The sequence below is a fragment of the Paramormyrops kingsleyae genome, chromosome 1, assembly GCF_048594095.1.
Source record: "Paramormyrops kingsleyae isolate MSU_618 chromosome 1, PKINGS_0.4, whole genome shotgun sequence".
Lineage (NCBI taxonomy): Eukaryota > Metazoa > Chordata > Actinopteri > Osteoglossiformes > Mormyridae > Paramormyrops > Paramormyrops kingsleyae.
In genome coordinates this window covers 35,471,074-35,493,243 of record NC_132797.1, presented here as the reverse complement: position 1 = coordinate 35,493,243, position 22,170 = coordinate 35,471,074, and the positions used below count along the sequence as shown (strand labels likewise).

Sequence of the window (22,170 nt, the reverse complement as noted above, 5' to 3'; positions counted from 1 at the left end):
CTTAGCAAATGCATATGTGTCTGGAAATACCACTGCTATCCATGCATGCATGCATACATCCATCCACCCATCTATGCATCTTCCAACAGCTTATCTTAGAAGAATAATATCCTTGTCCAGGCTCTATGTTGTTATGTAGCTAGGCATGGTTGTCATGTGAGCTGCACAGTGTGTTGTGCTCTGTGCTTTTGAGTGCAGTTGTGTAGATTCTGGTTTGTTTTAGTGATTTGTGTACCACTACGGCCTTTGTTTTGTATGTCTCCATGTATCCGCGGGGTACGTGCCATTTTGACCCCATTAACTTCAGTAATGCTGTAATCTTGATGGGAAATCTTCAGTTAATTGAATATTGACCAAGTATAGCTTTTCTCTTTCTTTGTCAGTGTTTTTTTAAACGGTGACTGAAAGCTCCTTTGCACCCTGTCAATATGGCTGATAACAGACGTCACAGAGGAGAGCCTGATCACCAGGCACCCCCCCAGCATTCATTCATGCACTGAGGGGGGGCCATAACCGGCAGCTCCCACCCAAGCCCTCTCCCACATAGCTGCCTCATGAATCTGCTCAGATTTAAATCCTCTCATAGACCAGATGAATCTCTATTGATAGATAGCCGTTGTGAGCAGATAAGATCATCCAGCTCTGGCTGACCTTGGAGGGAGTGGAGATGGAAGGAGATTTATTGTTAAAGAAGGACAGAAAAGCAGCCAAACGTCTGTGCTTCTAGATCATGTACCCATGGTGAATGGGCCGGATCAGTCCAGGCAAGCATCCCTTCATCAAAAGTTGTGTATTTGCTAGTTTGTATAGCTGCATGCTTCAGTGAAGCCATTTTAGGAATAGTGCCTAAACAGCAGGCCATCTGGTCATAAATGCAGGTCCTTAATTACTATAAGATGCTTTCACACCACCAGAACCTTTTTCCGGAACCAGGGACTTTTCTCGTGTTCACACTGCAGGAACTGGGCCCAATTGTAGTTCCTCGGAGGTAGTTCCAGAACCCATTTTTCAGTACCTGCTGCAGACTAGGTACTTTTCATTCGACCTTGAACTTCTGGGCAGGTTCTTACCGTGATAGTTTGCTGACTGCTCGACCGCAAGCACCGGCGCTAACTTGGAAGTTACACAGAAGTGCAGGAAAATTGAGCCGATGGAATTATTATTGCACCCCAATTACATTTAATGCATCAATTAATACATCTTTTCACTTGCATCTCCATATTTCTGCATTGGAAAAATTGATCAGTAACCAATATACTTTTGTTTAATATTTCCGGTGCCTGCAGTGAAATTTGCCAGCGCTTATTAGCAGGATAACATCACATTGTTCGTTATTCTGTGGAAAATGAAAGATCAGTCTACTGGCCAGATTTAATAAGAATCGTAAACATGTTGCGGGTCAGTTAAGTAAAATATAAATAAAAGGCTGTGTTCCGTTTTGATTGTGATCAGTCCCCCCCAATAACTAATAAATAACTAACAAAACAACTTATTAATTCTCCATTGTTTTGGCAGGACAGTATAGTTTAATATTAAATTATGTGAAGTTTAACCTACAAACTTTTTGCATCTCACATGCTTATTTAACATAAATGTCCCAGTTCCTGTTATTTGGTGCAAAAGCAACACATGAAAGTGGCCAGGAGCTACAGAAGTTCCAGGTCGAGACAGATCAGGCACTTCTAAACTGGGACCAGGTTCCATAACTTCGGTATGAAAGTGCCTTTAAGCTGCCTTTTGCAAGGTCCTGTCCTGTGTATAAAAGGCTCCTGAGTCTTTGCAGCATGATCTGTATAGGATGAGCTCTGCGTATGTATGGGATGACCTGTACCCTCTGTCTGTAGAGGGTGAGCCATTCGCTCTGCTTCTGTACAGGATGAGCTCTGCGTATGTATGGGATGACCTGTACCCTCTGTCTGTAGAGGGTGAGCCATTCGCTCTGCTTCTGTACAGGATGAGCTCTGCATATGTATGGGATGACCTGTACCCTCTGTCTGTAGAGGGTGAGCCATTCGCTCTGCTTCTGTACAGGATGAGCTCTGCGTATGTATGGGATGACCTGTACCCTCTGTCTGTAGAGGGTGAGCCATTCGCTCTGCTTCTGTACAGGATGAGCTCTGCGTATGTATGGGATGACCTGTACCCTCTGTCTGTAGAGGGTGAGCCATTCGCTCTGCTTCTGTACAGGATGAGCTCTGCGTATGTATGGGATGACCTGTACCCTCTGTCTGTAGAGGGTGAGCCATTCGCTCTGCTTCTCTACAGGATGAGCTCTGCGTATGTATGGGATGACCTGTACCCTCTGTCTGTAGAGGGTGAGCCATTCGCTCTGCTTCTGTACAGGATGAGCTCTGCATATGTATGGGATGACCTGTACCCTCTGTCTGTAGAGGGTGAGCCATTCGCTCTGCTTCTGTACAGGATGAGCTCTGCGTATGTATGGGATGACCTGTACCCTCTGTCTGTAGAGGGTGAGCCATTCGCTCTGCTTCTGTACAGGATGAGCTCTGCGTATGTATGGGATGACCTGTACCCTCTGTCTGTAGAGGGTGAGCCATTCGCTCTGCTTCTGTACAGGATGAGCTCTGCGTATGTATGGGATGACCTGTACCCTCTGTCTGTAGAGGATGAGCCATTCGCTCTGCTTCTCTACAGGATGAGCTCTGCGTATGTATGGGATGACCTGTACCCTCTGTCTGTAGAGGGTGAGCCATTCGCTCTGCTTCTGTACAGGATGAGCTCTGCGTATGTATGGGATGACCTGTACCTTCTGTCTGTAGAGGGTGAGCCATTCGCTCTGCTTCTGTACAGGATGAGCTCTGCGTATGTATGGGATGACCTGTACCCTCTGTCTGTAGAGGGTGAGCCATTCGCTCTGCTTCTGTACAGGATGAGCTCTGCGTATGTATGGGATGACCTGTACCCTCTGTCTGTAGAGGGTGAGCCATTCGCTCTGCTTCTGTACAGGATGAGCTCTGCGTATGTATGGGATGACCTGTACCTTCTGTCTGTAGAGGGTGAGCCATTCGCTCTGCTTCTGTACAGGATGAGCTCTGCGTATGTATGGGATGACCTGTACCCTCTGTCTGTAGAGGGTGAGCCATTCGCTCTGCTTCTGTACAGGATGAGCCCTGCGTATGTATGGGATGACCTGTACCCTCTGTCTGTAGAGGGTGAGCCATTCGCTCTGCTTCTGTACAGGATGAGCTCTGCGTATGTATGGGATGACCTGTACCTTCTGTCTGTAGAGGGTGAGCCATTCGCTCTGCTTCTGTACAGGATGAGCTCTGCATATGTATGGGATGACCTGTACCCTCTGTCTGTAGAGGGTGAGCCATTCGCTCTGCTTCTGTACAGGATGAGCTCTGCATATGTATGGGATGACCTGTACACTCTCTGTAGGTAGAGGATGAGCCGAATGCTCTACTTCTGTACAGGACAAGGTAAAACAAAGAATATTATAATATATTTTTTGAGAATTCTGATTTTATTTGACAGAGTAAGCACTGTTGCCACACACCTCCAGGGTTGTTGGTTTGATTCCTGCTCTTGGCTTTGTACCAGTCTGTGCATGCGCTTTTGTATGTATTGCATTGTGGGGACCAGATGTAGGGGGACATTTTTTTCGGTCCCCACAAAGATCTGTGAATGCAATCAAAAAACTAAAAATGCCAAAAGTGTAGTATTTTTTGTTTGGTTACTTATGGTTAAGGGATTGTTGGGATTAGAGTTTGCCCCATAGAAATGAATGGAGAGTCCCCACGAAGTTTGAATTACAAACGTGTGTACGTGTGTGTGTGCGTGTATGTGGTTTGCGTGTGGGTGGGGGGTTTGCGTGTCTTCATTATGTGTCACAGGTTTTCTCCATGCACTCAAGTTTCTTCCCCCTCATGCAATTAAGTAAAGTGACGCCTCTGAATAGCCCACACTGTGATTATGTGTGTCTCCTTTTCAGTGGACTGGCGAGTCCTACACATGCCCAGCCTTGTGTCCTGTATTTCCTTTATTGGACTTCAGGCTCACCCCACCCCTTTACTGGATAATCACTGTGGAAGCTGGATGGATGAATAGAAATATTAATTTCTGGATCTTGGTTTTAACTGGAAGATGACCTGCATTCCAGCCATGTTAGGCTTGAGTCCTCATTGGACATTGTGTTACTCAGGTCCCCCAAGTGGCATTGAGCTGAGAGGGACGTCTGCCATCCCAGCTGTGCCCAGCCGTCCTCTCGGAGCGCTAACTCTGGCTGTCTGTTACAGGTGAAGCAAGTATCTCTGCGCGCACACATTGGTGTGGTCCCACAGGACACGGTGCTCTTCAACGAAAACATCCGTGACAACATCCGCTACGGCCGCATCGCTGCCAGTGACCAGGAAGTGGAGGAAGCTGCCCATGCAGCCGACATCCACCAGAAGATCATGAGCTTCCCCCAGGGTAAGTGGCACGAGTCCAGCACTGCAGTGAGGAGGACTTCATGGGGGCTTCTGCACGTCAGAATTTGTGCTACCATCATATCTGTGTGGGTCATTTATATATTACATTGTGGGGGCATTTGGTAAAAACCTGCTATTTTGACATTGTGGGGACCACTTTTTGGGGGAAACTTAATTTTATAAAAATCTGTGAATACAATCAAAAAACTAAAAATGCCAAAAGTCTCCTATTTGTTTCAGTTACCTATGGTTGAGGTTAGGGCTGGGTAGGAGTTAAGGTTGTCATAGTTGGGATTAGGGTTCTGCCCCTAGAAATGAATGGATGCTTGTGTGTGTCTGTCCATCCGTCTGTCTGTCTGTGTCTGTCTTTGTGTGTGTCTGTCTGTCTGTGTCTGTCTGTCTTTGTGTGTGTCTGTGTGTGTCTGTCTGTCTGTCCGTCTGTCTGTGTCTGTCTGTCTTTTTGTGTGTCTGTCTGTCTGTCTGTCTGTCTGTCCGTCTGTCTGTGTCTGTCTGTCTTTGTGTGTGTCTGTGTGTGTCTGTCTGTCTGTGTCTGTCTGTCTTTGTGTCTGTCTGTCTGTCTGTGTCTGTCTGTCTTTGTGTGTGTCTGTGTGTGTCTGTCTGTCCGTCTGTCTGTGTGTGTCTGTCTGTCTGTCTGTCCGTCTGTCTGTGTCTGTCTGTCTTTGTGTGTGTCTGTGTGTGTCTGTCCGTCTGTCTGTGTCTGTCTGTCTTTGTGTGTGTCTGTGTGTGTCTGTCCGTCTGTCTGTGTCTGTCTGTCTTTGTGTGTGTCTGTGTGTGTGCACCCTGCAGTGCACTGGCATCCCATATTTGTGTGTCCCCAGCTTTGTGCCCGAGCTGCTTGGGATCAGCTTCCGGGCCCCTGCAGCCCTGACCAGGTGAGTGTTCCACAAAGCAGGATTTTCCAGGTGCCTCGATAATTAAACCAAACGTGAAAACTGTCCAATAGGAAGTGAAGTAAGTGACATTCCTATTGGACAATCCTTACATTTGGCTTAAGTTATCTGGCTAATGAAGAAGTTCTGATTTGTGGAATACCCCCAGGGGAAGCGGCCAGAGCATAGATGGATACAGGCATGGATAGTACGATAGTTTAAAATTGTATTCACTTGGCCCAAAGAATATGACGTAAGTCCCTAAATTAGTAAGATTAACTTTAGCTTTATCACCAATGTGCTAATTATTAGAAGTCATTTTGCTGATCCATCATCACCTTGCAGGATATGACACTCAGGTCGGCGAGAGAGGACTGAAGCTGAGTGGGGGGGAGAAGCAGAGGGTGGCCATTGCCCGAACCATCCTCAAAGCCCCGCAGATCATTCTCCTAGACGAGGTCTGTACCCTGGCATGATGGGGTGGGGTGGGTGGGGATGACAGGTACTATAGGTGCTGGAGATATCGGAGAACATGACTCTAGTTTAATGAGTGCAGATCACAGCCCCCAATGATAGAAGTCATAATGTGTGATTGGAGCAGCACACAGCAGTTTGTAATGTTTCTGAGAGCTACTGTCACAGTCGCGATCTGTCTGCACAGGCCACATCCTCCTTGGACACCAAGACGGAGCGCAACATCCAGGCCTCTCTGGCTAAGGTTTGCGCCAACAGGACCACTATCGTGGTGGCACACAGGTAAGCTTCTCACAAGGGGCAGTGGTGTGATCCCCCCCCTCTAAAATCTGCCAATGGCACTTTGCCCAGGGGTGGGGGTTGTGTATCAGAAAACTACTGTCCACAGACCAGAGACATAAGTCGGTCACCTAACTAGAAGTCCTTGGAGTCCGTCCAGAAGATAGCATCGCCTATCGATGGAATCTTCCAAAGCCCACAACCGGCTTGTCTGCTTGTTGGTGCTGTTGAAGATGTAGATCATTGATTAAATGGAATGACCTCTCCTTCTGCCTGAATGACACCTTGGCAAAGCACACCGATTTGGACACTCGTGAACGTGCTTTCTGATGAAGCATGCCGCCCGTAGCATGTCGAACAGTGTAGAGATGTTTACAAAACACATTCCCCACAAGAGACTGGGGGTCAGAAGAGCACTTCATCAGTATTGCTCATAAAAGGAAAGTATATTAATATTTTACTGAAACTTAACACATTTTCCCCGGAATTACTTACATATGTCAGGTTCCTTAACACAGTCCATGTGCATGCCTGCTTGTCATTATCAAAATCCTGTTTCATTTTTTTTTTTTAATTTATTGGAAAGTTGAACAAGTTTTACATAAGCACAGTTGCTGCCCAAGTTGTTCCTTGCCACTTTACCTCAGTCATCTTCTCTCTGGAGGTATAATTTACTTCTCTTTCTCTGGCCCCTGCCCTCTCTTTCTCTCTCTCTCTCTCTTTCCCTCCTTCTCACCATCCCTTCCTGTCTTCAGTTTGACCCATCTTCCTATATTGTTCTCGTTTTCCTTGTTCTATTCTCAGAAATGAAAATTGTAAACACCGCGATCGGAATCCTCCCCTTTGATCCGTCGCTGCCTCAGACTCCTCATGGTACTTTGATCCTTGGGGAACAATCAATAAAGCTTCCCTGCTTTGTTTGAAGATGAAGTGGGGGGTGACCTGGGGAGGGGGTGGGTTTCACTTTAGGGAGGCACATGTAAGCAGAGACACTGAGTTTTAGTGGGCGGAGCAGTGACTTTACCTGAGAGACGATACCAGGCAGTTGTTGGGTGGGTGGGGGGGGGGGGTGTTTCCCTGTTTGAGGGCTTTGCACATGGCTGTGTTTAGGTTTAATGTGGTTTTCATGTCAGGAAATGAATGCCAGTTTAAATCATCCATTTCCTACCGGACTTCAGAAGCTTCTGCATCAAACGCGTGGGTGGGGCCATCATTACCACAGTAATGTCATCCATTTCAGTTCAAACACTCGCCCCCCCAGCCCCCCGACTCCCATCCAAAAACAATTACCTGTTATGACATCTGCTGCAGTGACATGGACACTCTGATCGCCATCTATTGCCGAATAACAAATGAGCCCGATGTGTCCCAGCTCTCAGGATTTGTTATTCCCATAACTACATTGTTATATCCAACTTGTAATTTAAAGGGGATATTTTGTACTACCTAGCTGTCCATGTAAGGCCATGAAAAGGATATGAATTGCTTTTTTTAATGCGCTTTTCTTGACAAAGCTTTTCTTTTTCGAAACGCTTGTGTGTTTGACGACTTCAGCTGCATATTTCTATTTGACCTATCGTTTGAGAGCATGAGCCCCCACCCTAATGTTATCATTATGAGATTAAGGTTATTCCGTATCTCGGACTCTCTGGAATATTCTAACGAATTGTGGATGGATGCATCCTCTTTGACAGGTTTCAAGTCGACGGGGCATGTTGTTTGTATGTTTCAGGCTGTCGACCATCATTGCTGCGGACCAGATCCTGGTCCTGCACGACGGCGCGATCGCAGAGCGCGGCAGGTGAGTGCAGCAAAGCAGCAGGAGCACCGAAAAGCTATAATGTGACACATCTCACAAGCCTCAATCGCTGAAATATTTATATCCAGATGGGCGCAGCCTTTGTCTCTGTTGGAGGAGCAGGTGTCTCTGGATGCCAGTGTGAACAGCCAGTGTCTCTCTTTCTCTTTTCTCTTATGTGAGGGGGGTCTGGGAGGTATGGGCAAAGGTGAGGTGCTCTGAGAGGGTCAGTGCAGCTATCTGTGGATCAGGGTTGATTCCCACTCCCCGCCTTTGCCCCCCAGGGCTGTCTGCCTCCACACTCGTCCCCAGACAGGATGTGCACATCCCGCCACCAATGCGGGGCGCCCCCACCTTTCTCCTCAAGCTGCCCCATTAGCCCCCAGGTGGGCGCCCCCCCGCCCCACCCCACGCTAATGGCTTCCGCCCATTTATCCGGCTGATCGGGGCTTAGAGTAAACGGCACGCTTGAGCTGGCCGCGCACTCGTGTCTCATTGCGCCTTTGATATACGAGCCCCGGCGGACAGGACACGCCCCCCACCCCCACCCCCCCGGGCACCGGAGCTGAAACCCCACACCAGACCCATTGAAGTCTGACTGACAGTATGATGTAAACACAACACAACAGTGTTTTCCCTGGAGGAACAGTGGCTTAGGATGCGAGGGGGACAAGCTCTGGCCACAAGGGGAACCGGGGAGGGCAGGGGGGGTGACGCTTTTGGAAAGGTGACATCAATGTCGCGTTCCCATCCTCAGGCTGTCCCTCACCTTCCTGGCAGGTGGTGGATCAAAAAACAGTCAGAAACACTCAGATGTAGTGAAATAGAGATCATTAAGAATAATCAAACAAAGTAAACAAGACATTTTCTTTGCCCATTTTCCACTGATGTCTTTTTGTGAATCTTTCCATAAGAAGGGAAGGGCATTCCACTGCCCCCCCCCCCCCCCTTTACTGTTTACTGGCTAGATTCATGTGAAAACAGCAACGCACAGCTGGTTGTGTGCACGCTAGTAGCTATGTTGGGGAGATGGTGCACCGCTGTGGTGCTCCCTTTGTGTGCAGCTTGTTCATGCCCCCCCCCCAGACACGAGGACCTGCTGGACAAGGGCGGCCTGTATGCTGACATGTGGCTGAAGCAGCAGCAGGCCCAGGACTCCGACTCTGCCTCCGACTCGGAGACCAAGGACCAGCAGACGGAGAAGCTGCAGCCTGTCACCGGCCACAGCAGTCACTGACACCACTTGGGCTTGACTTTGGGGGGTCAGGGGTCACGAGAGAGGGCAGGGCCCAGAGGCAGGCTTGTAAGGACGAGCCTCAGACTGTGTGTGTGTGTGTGTGTGTTTTAAAATACAGTAGAAGGGGAAAAATGTTAAGCTATTTACTGATGTACACTTTTTCTTGGTGTTCTTTAATTGATACTTAGATACTTTCATGTTGCACTAAGCCAGTGTTTTTTTTATATACGAAACATTTTTTTTCTGCTTCAGTAGGTGGTCTCACTTTCTTATTGGGGTCGTCTGTGATAGTACAGTTTGATCAGGGATGGAGGCTCCTAGATTTGGAATTTCTAGTCTTGTTCGAGGTCACTGCACTGCACTAATTACTAGTAATACAGGCTCTCCCCAGGTTACAAACAAGATTCATACCCTAAGTCTGTCTTTAAGTCGAATTTGTAGATAAGTCTGAAAAAAGTAATACAGTACATAAAAATAATTATACAATAGTAATTAAAGTAACTACATACGGTACTGTACTGTACCTTGAGCTGATGAACCACTGATTGTTTTCACGATTGTCAGAAAGCAGTGTGTGGTTTCGTTATTACAAACCATTGTATTTAACCTGAATTTTGAATACAATAGGCTTTATGGCAGTCTGCTTGTAAGTACAAGTTGTCTGTAAGTCAGACGTTCTTAAGCGGTGGACTGCCTGTGCTATTATTTACCCCAGCAAATGAAAGCCGTATTTGACCAATTAGAATTGTTTGCTGCCTTTTATCCCATTTGAGATTAAAGGCCAAATGAGGTTTTAAAGATGCTGCTTGATGTGTGAGATCTGGGGACTCCGGGGCCGTTTAGGGCATTCCGCACGTCCACGCTTAGCCGGTCTCTGCCGTTAGCCCTCTGTCTGCAGGGGTCTGCATCCACACCCAACACATAATTAGGGCAATTTACTTTTCTCCTGGTTAATCTTAATCCTGTTTAAAAACAAATGAGAACCCAACCTCTTAAGCAATTAGGCAAGTTGGCTGGGGTATTGTATGTTTTTTTGTGTGTGTATAAGTGCATTATATTTAATATTTATACCTTACAAAATGTATTGGTCAGTAATGCAGAAAGGCACATTTTTAAGGAGCACATATATTAGGGATGACTATGTTAACGACCAAAGTCTCTGGTCTTTTTTTGTATCCTAAATCATTCGAAAAATATTTGTATAAATTATGTATCATATATGGCTTGAGCTATTATACGTGCAGAAGTCCTCCTGGATCTTCACCGTGACCTTTTGCTCTCCTTTTGATGTAGCCCAGTGTTTCCCAGTCCGGTCCTCGGGGACCCACAGACACACCGTGTTTTTGCTTCCTACCAGGAGCAAAAATGTGGACAGTCTGGCAGAGCTCAGAGGAGTGTGCGGCTCTGAGGACCGGATTGAGAAACACTGCTCTATCCAGCTAGTAGAAGCTAATGGATGCAGCACACGTGTAAAAAGTGAAAGGACTTTTTTATTGTATAATTTGAAGAATTTCCACTTTCAGCAATAATGGAAAATGTAACATTGTATAATCCTCCTGTAACTACCGGCAGAATTATGCCCCAGTGACCATGGTATTTCAAAGGCCTTTAACCATAAAGGGAAATGTAACAGGTACCATCCACTGCATTTCCCTGTGTGTACACCTGTCATCGCTTCACCAACATAAGCTGGACTGTACTAAGATCATATAGATCATTTTGTTGATAGCTGTAATCACTATACTTTTTACTTAATTACTGCTGTTTCATTAGTATTGTGGAGTTGAAAGGGGTATGACTGCTGTAGAATCTCTTCAGAGGGATGTTAGTTATCCTGATGTCAAAATAAGTAGCATTCACGAGTAAATGGAAGTTTTGGTATGTATTTGCTTTTAGTACTCAGGTTAAGTGTGGCATGTGGACATGAGGTCGGAAACGCTGCAGCGTAGAAATTTTAATCCCAAAGAGCGCTGCAGAGGATCCTTGACGAGCATTTTGTGCACTGACATAACAGAAAGATGACTGATCATCCCCTGGCATGGTGCAGGCGTGTAATGGTGACATGCAACGGAAACGTCACGGGGAGGAGTAATTAAAGGGAGCAGCGGACAGTACAACCATGGAGGCGATTCCCTGAGGGAGATCCGGCTGGCAGGATCCTCAGGGCTGTAACACCTGGCTGCAGCACATAGACGGCCATTTCCGGAGGGTGGGACTGGACTGTGTATGTGCCTGGGAGTTGCTGGGCGGGATGCCGAGGAGATTCGCTGCGTGATGGGTACAGCTACGCGCTGTACCAGTGCATGTGGGCACGGCTACGCGCTGTACCAGTGCATGTGGGCACGGCTACGCGCTGTACCAGTGCATGTGGGCACGGCTACGCGCTGTACCAGTGCATGTGGGCACGGCTACGCGCTGTACCAGTGCATGTTCCCCGAACTGACTGACTGACTGACTGAGTTTTAGACTGTTTGTTTGTTTGGTGAACACTGGTGATTTTAAACTGCATGCATTGTAATTAATGCTGGTTATTGCCTTTTTAATGTCAGACAAACAGGCAAGAAGACCATATTTATGTTTTATGCTGTTTTATGATGAAATATGTAATCATAAGTGCTGCTTTTTAAAAAATTATGCTGACCCAAATATATTTCTATATATGTGTATATATATATATATATATATATATATATTATTCTTTCAAAAACAAAATTGTTTGAAATAAAGATGAGGATAAATGGTGATCTATGCAGCTTTTTGTGTGTTAATCTGATTGACCACTTGATGCATCTTTTTCAGTGAACCTGATATCCAGATGATATCCAGTATAAGGTTTCTAATGGTTGTCTTTGATCGTTATTGTGGTTTGGGATGTAATAAATGTCACTACTAAAATTATATTTGTCTAGAATAGCCAGAGGGTGATCTGAATATTTGGTAACGCTTTAGATTAACTTCATAATGCTTTTATATTGCATTCATAAAACGTTCAGTACACCTTCATAATGTATCCATTAAGTATTCATAAAACATGCATAAACGTCATGTATGTATACCTTAACATCCCAACATCTCTACACAGCTGTACTATACATTAATAATAAACATCATAACTGTATAATCATGTAATGTTTGTTATTAATGTATATTAAAGCTGTTAAGAGATGTTAAGGTGTACTTGCATGCTGTCTATGGATGTTCTATGAATGCGTTATGAATGCGTTATGAAGGTGCACTGAATGTAAAGCGTTACCGAATATTTCCCTAGAAATTGCATGTTAATCATAATCATCTGTAAACTTTAATAGTTTGAAAGTAACCCAAGAGCACTTTACTATGTACAAAAGTTAATTTATTACAAATATGTACAGCTGCTTACACAATTTGTAGTTTAGAATAGACAAGGGGGGATTATGGATTCCACTGAACAATAAACATGTCATTGGTCAAGCACTGAAGACACACATACAGAGTAAACACGCGCTTTGTCTGCTATAAAGAGCTCCCTTCGTGGTCTCCAGCTGATACATGCCGGTGCGTCTGGAAGGAGTTTGCTGACAGAAATATGTAAGGCTGCTGTGTTCGTGTTCTCATCCCAAAGTCTCAATGGAACACATCTCAACATTGACTGTGCAACACTGTGTCTGTGAATTTGTACTTGTTTACGCATGAGATATATATATATTTTCTGTGTCCAAATCTGTGGTAAGACATTTAATTCCCTTACAAGTGCTGAAGCTTACAGCAGTTTCTATAGGTGCCTTTGGGAGCTGTTACTGTGATTGGCTGATCCCAAAGTGGGCCGTAACTGTGATTCTACGTCTCTGGCAGGCTGTCAGTGTGACAGCAGCGGCCTTGTGTTTGAGCGCAGGGCAGGAGTCTTCCTCATATTTAAATCATGGGGAAGTCATCAGCCTCACAGCAGGACTCTGGAGGTGCCATGCTTTCCTGGGGATGGATGTGCTCAGTGACCCATGGAAGGTGCTCTCCCAGAGACCTAACGCTGCCCCCCCAGCTGAACCACCTCCACCGCCACCCGTTCAGGACGGTGCTCATCTCATGGTACTACGTGCTCCTGGGTAAGGGAAAGTGTACATGCCAGAGTTCAGAGAGAGGACACTGGAGTCTTCCCCCTAGCGCATAAATCTGGGCCACTACTCTTCTGAATCCTTTCCATGTGGACGTACAGGAATCACTTGTGGGTGGAAAATAGGAGTGAAAGTGCACTTAGCCGCAGTTTTGAGTGCATATTGGCTAGTGAATGAAAACTTCCAGCTTTGGAACATTTTGGCATTTACACTGCTAAGAGTAAGCATTTTTCCTATTTATTTTCACAAGACAGTATGTTGAAAATGGTCGATCATCCTCCAGTAGTTGCCAGTGGGATTAGATCTCAGCTTCTGAGTTGCAACCAACGTCCATTGTGAGGTGATAGAGGCATCTATGAATAAGGGGGAGTCGTTACCGTGGCAATTCTCACTTCCTGCCGTCTTGGTTCTGACGCTGGTACCACAAGGCGGTCGGCAGGTTCTGACATCCCATGTATTGCTTGCGCATCTCGGCCTCTGTGAGGGGTGGTGTGAGATTGCAGGGGGCACCGGCGAGAGTGACGTTCAAGAGGTCGGGGGAGGAATTCACAGGCTGGGGCGTTGCTGGTACCTAGGAAGTCGGGGGGTGAGGATGGAGTTTGTTTTTAACACACACGATCTTCACAGGGTTTGTGATCCTCCTTCTCTACCCGCCTTTCGGCCCCTAGTGGCCTCACCTGATCCAGGTGCTCTATCAGGCAATGGCTGGGGTGCAGAGAGCCCCAGAAGCTGGCTGTCTGCGTGCGGTAGGCGCTGCCCAGCACTGCCACGTTGAGGTGCTTCAGGGAACCCCTGAGCCTCTTGGCCAGCGTGGTGCTGTAACTCTGCTCCACGAAGAGCAGAACCCGCCGGGCCCGGCAGCCGGCCAGGTCAACGAGCAGCTCGCTCACAGAGTACCGCTCCATGGGGTCCGCCTGCAGGGGGAAGGTTTACACAAGAGAGTCGCCAGTCTCCAAAAGTGCTGAGCAAATTTGTAAACAGAGGAGCCTACATCACATTGTTTACTGAGGACTTCAGAGACTCTGACTGCTTTACACAGGATTTAGCTGTCTGGCGGGACTGAGCTGCTGCCCTCCTGGTCCCTCTAAGGCTTTTGTCACTGTCCCCTTGCTCTGAGATCAGGTTGTTCTCTTTGATCCCACTGAACCCAACTCCATTGTTACATTGCTACAGAGAGACTCCATCTCCACCAGAGAGGACATATGGCAGGGATTACCGACCACCTTTAGGAGGGGAAGGTGGGATTCAGTCAGAGTGGACTGGAGTGCAGGGGTGGGATGGGTTGAGTGTAGTTGAAAGACAGGAAGCCACTGTAATTAACTCGGATGCATTGTGGACTGAAAACATTAACCGCAGATGAAAGGGTGGTTTAGAGGGACGGCTGAGGGATTTCAGTAAGGGTTCATGGTCCTAAGGAGGTGTCTTCTGTTCGTGGACTGACTGCTATCTGTCACTCCCCGACTTCTCATATAATCACATCGATCTCTTCTACAACACACATGGACTATAGCCATTCAAAACAGCATATGACCTGGAGCAAACTATCCAGGGCTTTCCGAAGGTAACATCACATGGAGGAATAATTAATGGTTTCCTTTTTGAATTAGCTAACCTATTTTTGCAATAATGGACCATTTTGGGCGGGGGGGGGGTGTGGCCATAAAGACCATCCTTGCTATGACACATCTGACTCAGACCTTTCCGGCATGACTCTTGCATGCAACTGACCAGCACTGTATATGCATGCACACTCACGATGCCGTTGTGGTTGCTGTCCCAGAGCAGCATGGTCCCATCATTGCGTGTGGGGCTGTTGAGGTAAAGCACAAAGGTATCGGCGCAGTGCTGCTTGCGGCAGACGTAGGAGATATGGTTCCGGATCACTTCCTTCTCTGTTGCTGGATATACCCCTTCCACCTCCTCTGTGGAGATATTGCCAATGAAAACGTCATGGAAACAGATTTTTGTCTGCACATGCACTTCAATATACCAGCTAAATTGTAACTACCAAAGCTAAATTGCAATGTTCAGCTCTCTCGTCCAGTATTCTGAACCACTGGTCCCTCTCACCTGGATCCAGGCCATTGCCCGCAAAGAAGGTTTTTATGTGGTCCTTGTGGAAGCCATTGTTCCTCAACATGCTATAGAAGATCTGCAGGTTATTCACATGTTGTCGGTATGTGATCTGCTGCTGCCAGCCACCTGGGAACAGCGAGGAAGGAATGACTGAGTGCATCACGAGGCAGAGACCTTGGCCATGCATCAGCATCCTCACCAACCACCTTCTACCTGAGAGCAACACAGCATGGTCGCATGTTTGATAAAGCCGGCAGGAGAAGTGTGTTGCCAAGGGCTGCTGGTGGCACCGGCGGGTATTTTTGTTCAGTTCGCAGTTGGAAATGGGTACAGTGGAGATAGAGATAGGCAGGGGCTCTGGGCATCTGGCAAAGTCCTGCAAATCTGAAAGAACAGAAGTGTGAGAGCATGTGTGTCACTCATACAACCTCATAGCCAACTAAGCAGGACCAGAACCCACCTGCACAGTAGAGTTGTTGGATCTGGCTCCTGTTCCTTGCTAGTACCACCTGAGGGAGGAAGTGTATCTCGCAGAGACCCTCGCTGCGCTCTGCTCTCCCGGGTCGGGCCTCCATGCCTCTGCGAGCCCGACCTTTCCTGCCCATGCGCTCACCCCGGCTCTGCCGTGGCTTCAGTTGGTTCTGGCAGCGGCTATTCAAAGCCAGCGTCATGCACTCCTCTCCTACAACGCAGTAGCGGTGACCACAGTAATAGACAGCAGTCCAACAACATGAAGAGGTAATCGTACAATCATTGCATTTTATCATGTCACTGGACAGGTTTCAGAAGAAGGTTGTGGATTAAATTCTGAGTACAGTTTTACACAGGTAGAGTTTGCATGTTCTCCCTATTCAGGTCCGTCCGCCAAAAATAAGGTGCCTTTTCAGTGTCTAGTTTGCCCTGTAACAGCCTAGAATCTAGTCCATGATGTGTCCTGCCTTGCACCCCATGCCACCAGGAATACACTGTAGGCTCACTGCAGCCCAACACTGGATAAGTAGTTGTCAGAAATGAATGTTGCAGTAGTAGTAAGTACAACATGCAGCATTGCTTCAAGTGGAGCAGATCCTGGCACGTGAATGGATAAGCGTCTGTAAAGATGAATTTGTTTGTGTCCGACTGGCTGAGAGGAGCAAACAGGCAGGAGAAGTGCACAGCTTTCATACTCTGGAGGGTCTCTTTGTCGTGGATACATCAAGAACATGCTTGTGTTTGTCTGTGAGCTTATAGCACACCAACGACAATCCTCTTCTTCTTATTAAACATAGATTGTGGTTAGATGGAGTTTACAACACCGCTGCCAAATGCAAGTTTGTAACCCATTTGTGACATCAAAGATCTCTGTTTCTCCCACAGATAATGACTAAATCTGGTGTTTTCCTTTCGACTGCATATGGATGATTTCAGGTTAATGGGAATGAGCTAAGAAGCCACTCCAGGGAAGAAACTCATCTTTGCGTAAGCTGTATGGTTAAAAGCTGTGACCACATAAAAATGAGAAGTCTGTTGTCTGCCAAGTTTTCAAAGTGAAGCTTCACTTTCATGTTCCTCATTTTGGAAACTTATTGCCCAGTTCCTTTTATTCTGAATGAAAATGTCTGGCTTTAAAGTGCAGTTAAAATCACCTCATTCCCCTCATCCCCAAACCACCAAAGGTGAAGCGGTCAGTCTTGGACATGCAAACTTGGAAACCATTTCCAGACCCAGGCCAGTGACACTAGCAAAACAATGCACTCTCCCTGTCTGTTTTAAGGTTATCTCCTCATTCCCTCTCCCTGTCTGTTTCAAGGTTAACTCCTCATTTATTTCAAACATCCATCTTCTCCTCGGTTTTCTCTGCCTTTCTGTAAGACTCATTGTTAATCTTTATTCATAATCCTTATTCATTCAACTTTTTTCCCTTATAAATTGTTGAAAGGTTTGTTGAAAATTGTTGAAGCCTTGCTGAAATACTTATTCGGGTTCTTCCACATCCACATTTCAAACCCCGTGCTTAACTGGGAGTATAAAAAAACCATTAAGGTCAGAATATTCCATGCACCCTCAAAATATCACAGAATGCAATACATTTGCAAGAAACTGCATTGCAAGTCTTGTGACACTCCTTTAAGGCAACATACACAATGGTCATTAATATTTTTTTTAGTATTATTTTGTTATTTGGCTAGAACATAGTTCCCAAAAAATAACAGTAATATAAAACTGTAAGTGCCAACTTGTCATACAGCATGGGATACAGTTATGTTCTTTCAGCATCATTATTACTAATTAGCCATGTGGTAGTAGGCTTGTACTGGGAATACAGTGTCTTGCTGTTTAATGACCTGAGGCCCATACACATAAATACTATGCATTAATAGTCACTTCTCTTAGTTACAATTGGCTGTTGTGGCCAATAATAATGATCAAGAACACAGCTGATTTCCAGTTAGTATCTAAAAGAAACTGTCATTGACGGTAACCTTGCACATGTCACATATGCCTTCAGTGAGCTGAGTTCAAACTGGAGGAGAAGTTAAAAGTATCTGGAGTCTATCTGTGTTGGTCTCATCAGAGAGGAAAAGCACCACAGAGTATGTCGGCTTCCTCCAGGAGGACAGAGTGTGGCTCGCGAAAAAGCAGCACGAGCCAGACGGACTGGCTGGGGGTGGGGATACCAGACTCTCAACTTGAGGACAGACTACACTCAAGATGAATTATTGACAAATGTTATTACAAATGCATTACTCTCTGACTTTAGGAGCGCGTGCTGAGAATCAGTCTGGCAGCAGGGCGTTGGCGAGCTAGTGTACCCTAACACAGTATTTCCCAACCCGGTCCTCGGGGATCCCTAGATGATCTGCATTTTTGCTGCCTCTCAGCTCCCTGCCAGGCAGCCCACATTTTTACTCCCAAAACGCAGACTGAGGGTCCCTGACATATCCGAGCACTGTTGGGTGAGAAAGGAAACCCTCTGTCCCTTTGCATTGTATTCATGGCACTTAGCTTCACATTATATTTTCTCAAATTGCATTCATGATATCTCAATTGAAGACCTTAATATTACATCATTAATATTACCCTCTGATATTTGCACTCATTTACACTCAATGTTTTCACAAAGCCTCATATACATATAAAAATTATAACAGCACCCCACTTTAACGATCATGTCTTTAGTTTATGAATCTATACTGATGTGTGTCTCATTATAAAGAACAAGATGCTGTGCTGTCTTTCCCCATAGTATGACTTTTAATCACACTGATATCTACTGGGGGCTTAGTGTTATGTTTTAGACTGGGAGCCACGGTGAATGAACTGTTTTCTGGCATCACTCTTTCTGAACATCGACGAAAATGATAGGCAGATGAGAAAAAAATACATATTCCTTCATCCATATCTGGTTATCCAATGCAGGGTCACGGGGCTCCAGTGCTTATCCCAGAAAGAAAGGGTGCAAGGCAAGGAATAACCCAGGTTGGGGTACCGACACATTGCACACACACCTACAGACAATTTGGCAACTGCAGTTTACCTTGGCATGCTTTTTTAATGTGGGGGGAGAGAAAACCCCATGAGAACCCAGAGGAAACTCCATGATGACATCAGGAGAACATGCAAACTCATATAAAGAAGGGACACATATAGAAATGGGGTGGGGAGTCGATCCATGTTCTCCAGATATGATAAGATGCAATTGCAGGAACGTGTTCCAGTTTGCTCAGCTGAAGGTCAATTAAGCTCTTTGTTAACTGTAACTAGAATGTCAGCAATACTGCATTGATAATGTATTTATTGGGGGGGGGGGTTAATGAAACCAAATTAAACATTGGGGGGTACATGTCTCCCCCGCCCCCTATTTCCTACACCCCAGCACTATACACACTCAGGTACATCAGACCATCAACATAGGCAATTTTTTGATGACACTGTACACTCCATGCCAGGGTTGGTGTCCTCCTGGGTCGTCCTGTCTTTGTGTTTTCCCATTTCCCAGGCTACTACACAGCTTAGGGGTTGAGTGTGTGGCTTTGAGTGTATAATGCCTACGGTCATGGGTTCGAGTTTAGCTGAGGCCAGTCTCATCTGTTACTCCTCCATATTGTTTTTGTTCCCTAGTGTTTTCTGCTTTCCTTTTTGAGTTTTCCTGTTCTAGGTTTGTCTTCCTTGTGCTTTGGTTGTACTTTGTTTTCTTGTTTCTTTTTCTAGTGTAGGATCTCCTTGTTTTCTCAGTTTTAGGTCTTCTGTAGGTTTCTTTGTTCTGTGCTTGTTAATTGTTATTAGTTCCACCTGTCGCCCTTTTTCTTGTGTCAGCACTTGTTGATCGTTACTCGTCCTGTGCCCTGTGTTGACTGGTTAATTGATTATATCTCACACCTGTTCCTTGTTTGCCCCTGTTTTTATTTGTATTTAAATACCTGCCCTACTCTGTTCTCTAGTGAGTCATTGTATTTGGTGTATATGTACTTTGTTATTGAAGGTTCCTGTGTGTCATGTTACTTTATGGTTTGAGTAGATAGTTCTTGTTATTTTTCTCTGTTAGTGTTTGACCCCTTGTGGTGGTTTTAGTTTGTGGTTTTCCCCTGTGTGTCAGTTCCCTTAATAAACCCCTTTGTCTTGGAGCCACAAAGTGGATCATTGCCTTTTCCTGCCCCCGGGTCCATGACACTCTATGTAAATATAAAACTGTACAGATTTTAAAATGTAATTAAGATTTAAAGGCATAATTCAAATTTAACAAACATGATTATCAGTAATTATAGCCATGATATAATATGTATTCAAATAGTGGGTGTTTGTACAGTAACATCCTACTACAATTAGGCTTAATAAGAATAAGATCCTTGTAAGGACCGTAAGTATTACTACTTCACATAAGTAGGCATGTAATGATTTTGTTAGAGACAATTGTGTGTTTGTGTAGGGGTCGGTGAGATATTACATTGTGGGGACCAAATGTCCCACAATGTGATAAACACCTGTTGTTTTGATGGTGTGGGGACCATTTTTAGGTCCCCACAAAGGGAAATTCAATTTTATAAAAATCTGACTGAAATCAAAAAATTAAAAATGCTGAGAGACTTGTATTTTGTTTAGTTACTTATGTTTAAAGTTAGGAATGGGTAGGGGTTAAGGTAGTCATGTTGGGATTAGAGTTTTGCCCATAGGAATGAATGGACAGTCCCCACGAAGATATAATTACAAAGCCGTGTGTGTGTCCTGCGATGGACTGCCTCTCGTGCAGCATAAACGGGAATAAAACAGTATATAGCCTAAATTTTATAGCCTAAAATCCTAAAACGAAGGTACAAATATACATAACATTTTCGTAAAAATGGGAAAAAAACCTTACCCAAAAAAATCCCGTCTCTGTGTCCACATTTTTTCTTGGTTACATTGAAATCAATGTAGAAAATGACGACGGGGTGTCCGAAATTTTCTCCTGGACTGGGGTCCAACACCAAAACGCCGTCGTGCTCCGCGGGGCCAGGAAAGACATCCTGGTGTCGTTTGCTGTCTTCTTGCGTCGTGTCTCGCTTGGGGGCTCGCAGCCCCGTCGTCTTGGAGTCCGGCAGCACTGCCACTACTTTCTCCGAGTTAAACTGGGATACATAGATAGCCACCCCACTCTCCCGTAGCACGGACAGCCTCTTGCACTCGGTTTCTGACAAGGATGATACTCTCTGACACAGGTTCATCTTCAGGTACTGAAATCCAGATTTTGCCCATCGACTCACTTGGGGAAACTTTTCATAGGATTCCTGGCATTCAGCAAGTGAAAGAGTTACAGCTAGGAAATAAAACCCTATCGAGTGAAAATGCATTTTTCTTCTTCTCAAGAAAGTTATTGCGGTCGTAAAATGGTTGTTTTACTTGTAGATTTGGCTTAAATTCTTCGTAAAAAATGGGTTTTGAAAACTTTGATGGCTGGTTCCTTTAGTTTCTGATTTTCCGATGTTCGGAAAAGCGTGGCGTCTTCATCGGAGAGCTGCGACCGCTTGCTGCTTTATCAAATCGGAAAGATGCGGCTCTACATTAAAGAGAGACTTCAAAAAGGTCAGGCTACCATCCAGATGGAAAAGTAATCTGCAACAGTAACTCCATCCCACAGGCACTGACATGCCAGTGAACACGAGGGGGGAGGGTGGGGCGTGAGGGCAAGTGCGGCACCGGAGTGGAGCTACCTGTCAGAAATGACGGCATTAAAAATCCTTACATGCCTTAAGCTACTTACCTACAATGTGCCATACGCAAGAGCCGTAATTATCACCAAAGATTGGGGGTTGGGGGGAGATTATAGTAGTCTCGCAGCTTGCAGCTCCAATCATTTTGAGGAACAGCCCAATACCGACAGGGCAGTACGATGGACTAACCGCAGAATCTCTGATCATGCGATGTAATTGCTCATCATCATCATCATCAAAAATAATAATAATAATAACAATAATAATAATATTAAACTAACAAAAAAACGCATCACTGCTAATATTTATGCAGTTATTTACTAACATTTCTTAAGTTTATTAGTTTCTTAAACAGCTTGTTTATTTTTTCGTTTGCGTTGCAAAAAAGTTTTTTAAAAAAGTGTAAGATGCAAGAACTGAGATTATCAGATAGGTCTACCTGTTGCTAAAGATCGTAATGAGAAGAAACCGTTTCTACCAAAATATTTCAGTCGGATAGGCTATCAGAAACCAATACTATAATTGTTATAACTGCAAGAATTGAACACTAAAGAAATCATTTTAGGCATGACTGACGTTAATAGGTCTAATGTAAAAAACTATAAATAAATAAATAAAATAGCCTAACTGGCGCAGCATAACACGTCACGTAGTAATTTGTCAGAGTAGGCCTATTTTTAGTGATTAGTTTTGATGTTGCATCTAAGGCGAATGACATTTTTAGAAAT

The 22,170-nt window shown here is 45.2% G+C and overlaps 2 protein-coding genes across 3 annotated transcripts in view; one reads left to right on the top strand and one right to left on the bottom strand.

The window, feature by feature from the left end:
- Positions 1-11,763, top strand: part of LOC111840770 (ATP-binding cassette sub-family B member 6) — a 39,364-nt gene extending 27,601 nt beyond the window's left edge. For both annotated transcript variants that reach the window (XM_072714798.1, XM_072714803.1), the window contains 5 exons: positions 4,260-4,434; positions 5,669-5,781; positions 5,985-6,079; positions 7,809-7,877; positions 8,961-11,763. In XM_072714798.1, the coding sequence (XP_072570899.1) occupies positions 4,260-4,434; positions 5,669-5,781; positions 5,985-6,079; positions 7,809-7,877; positions 8,961-9,111 (603 nt within the window). In that variant the 3' untranslated portion in view covers positions 9,112-11,763. The remainder of the gene's footprint in view (positions 1-4,259; positions 4,435-5,668; positions 5,782-5,984; positions 6,080-7,808; positions 7,878-8,960) is intronic.
- A 636-nt stretch (positions 11,764-12,399) lies between these two features.
- Positions 12,400-21,483, bottom strand: LOC111840680 (uncharacterized). The gene is made up of 7 exons (XM_023805751.2): positions 20,611-21,483; positions 15,736-15,957; positions 15,489-15,659; positions 15,270-15,401; positions 14,955-15,121; positions 13,877-14,113; positions 12,400-13,770 (listed from the first exon to the last, which is right to left on the bottom strand). Exons 1-7 carry the CDS (start codon positions 21,080-21,082, stop codon positions 13,588-13,590), a joined length of 1,584 nt encoding a protein of 527 aa, XP_023661519.1. The 5' UTR covers positions 21,083-21,483; the 3' UTR covers positions 12,400-13,587.
- Positions 21,484-22,170: the final 687 nt, after the last annotated feature.

Bases quoted from the DNA above. Each gene is read 5' to 3' on its own strand.
- LOC111840680 (XM_023805751.2), bottom strand. From the start codon at position 21,082: ATGCATTTTCACTCGATAGGGTTTTATTTCCTAGCTGTAACTCTTTCA. The intron at 15,660-15,735 runs GTGGGTTCTGGT...CTGTTCTTTCAG, and splicing joins CCAACAACTCTACTGTGCAG to ATTTGCAGGACTTTGCCAGA. The intron at 15,122-15,269 runs GTGAGAGGGACC...ATATCTCCACAG, and splicing joins GGGCAATGGCCTGGATCCAG to AGGAGGTGGAAGGGGTATAT.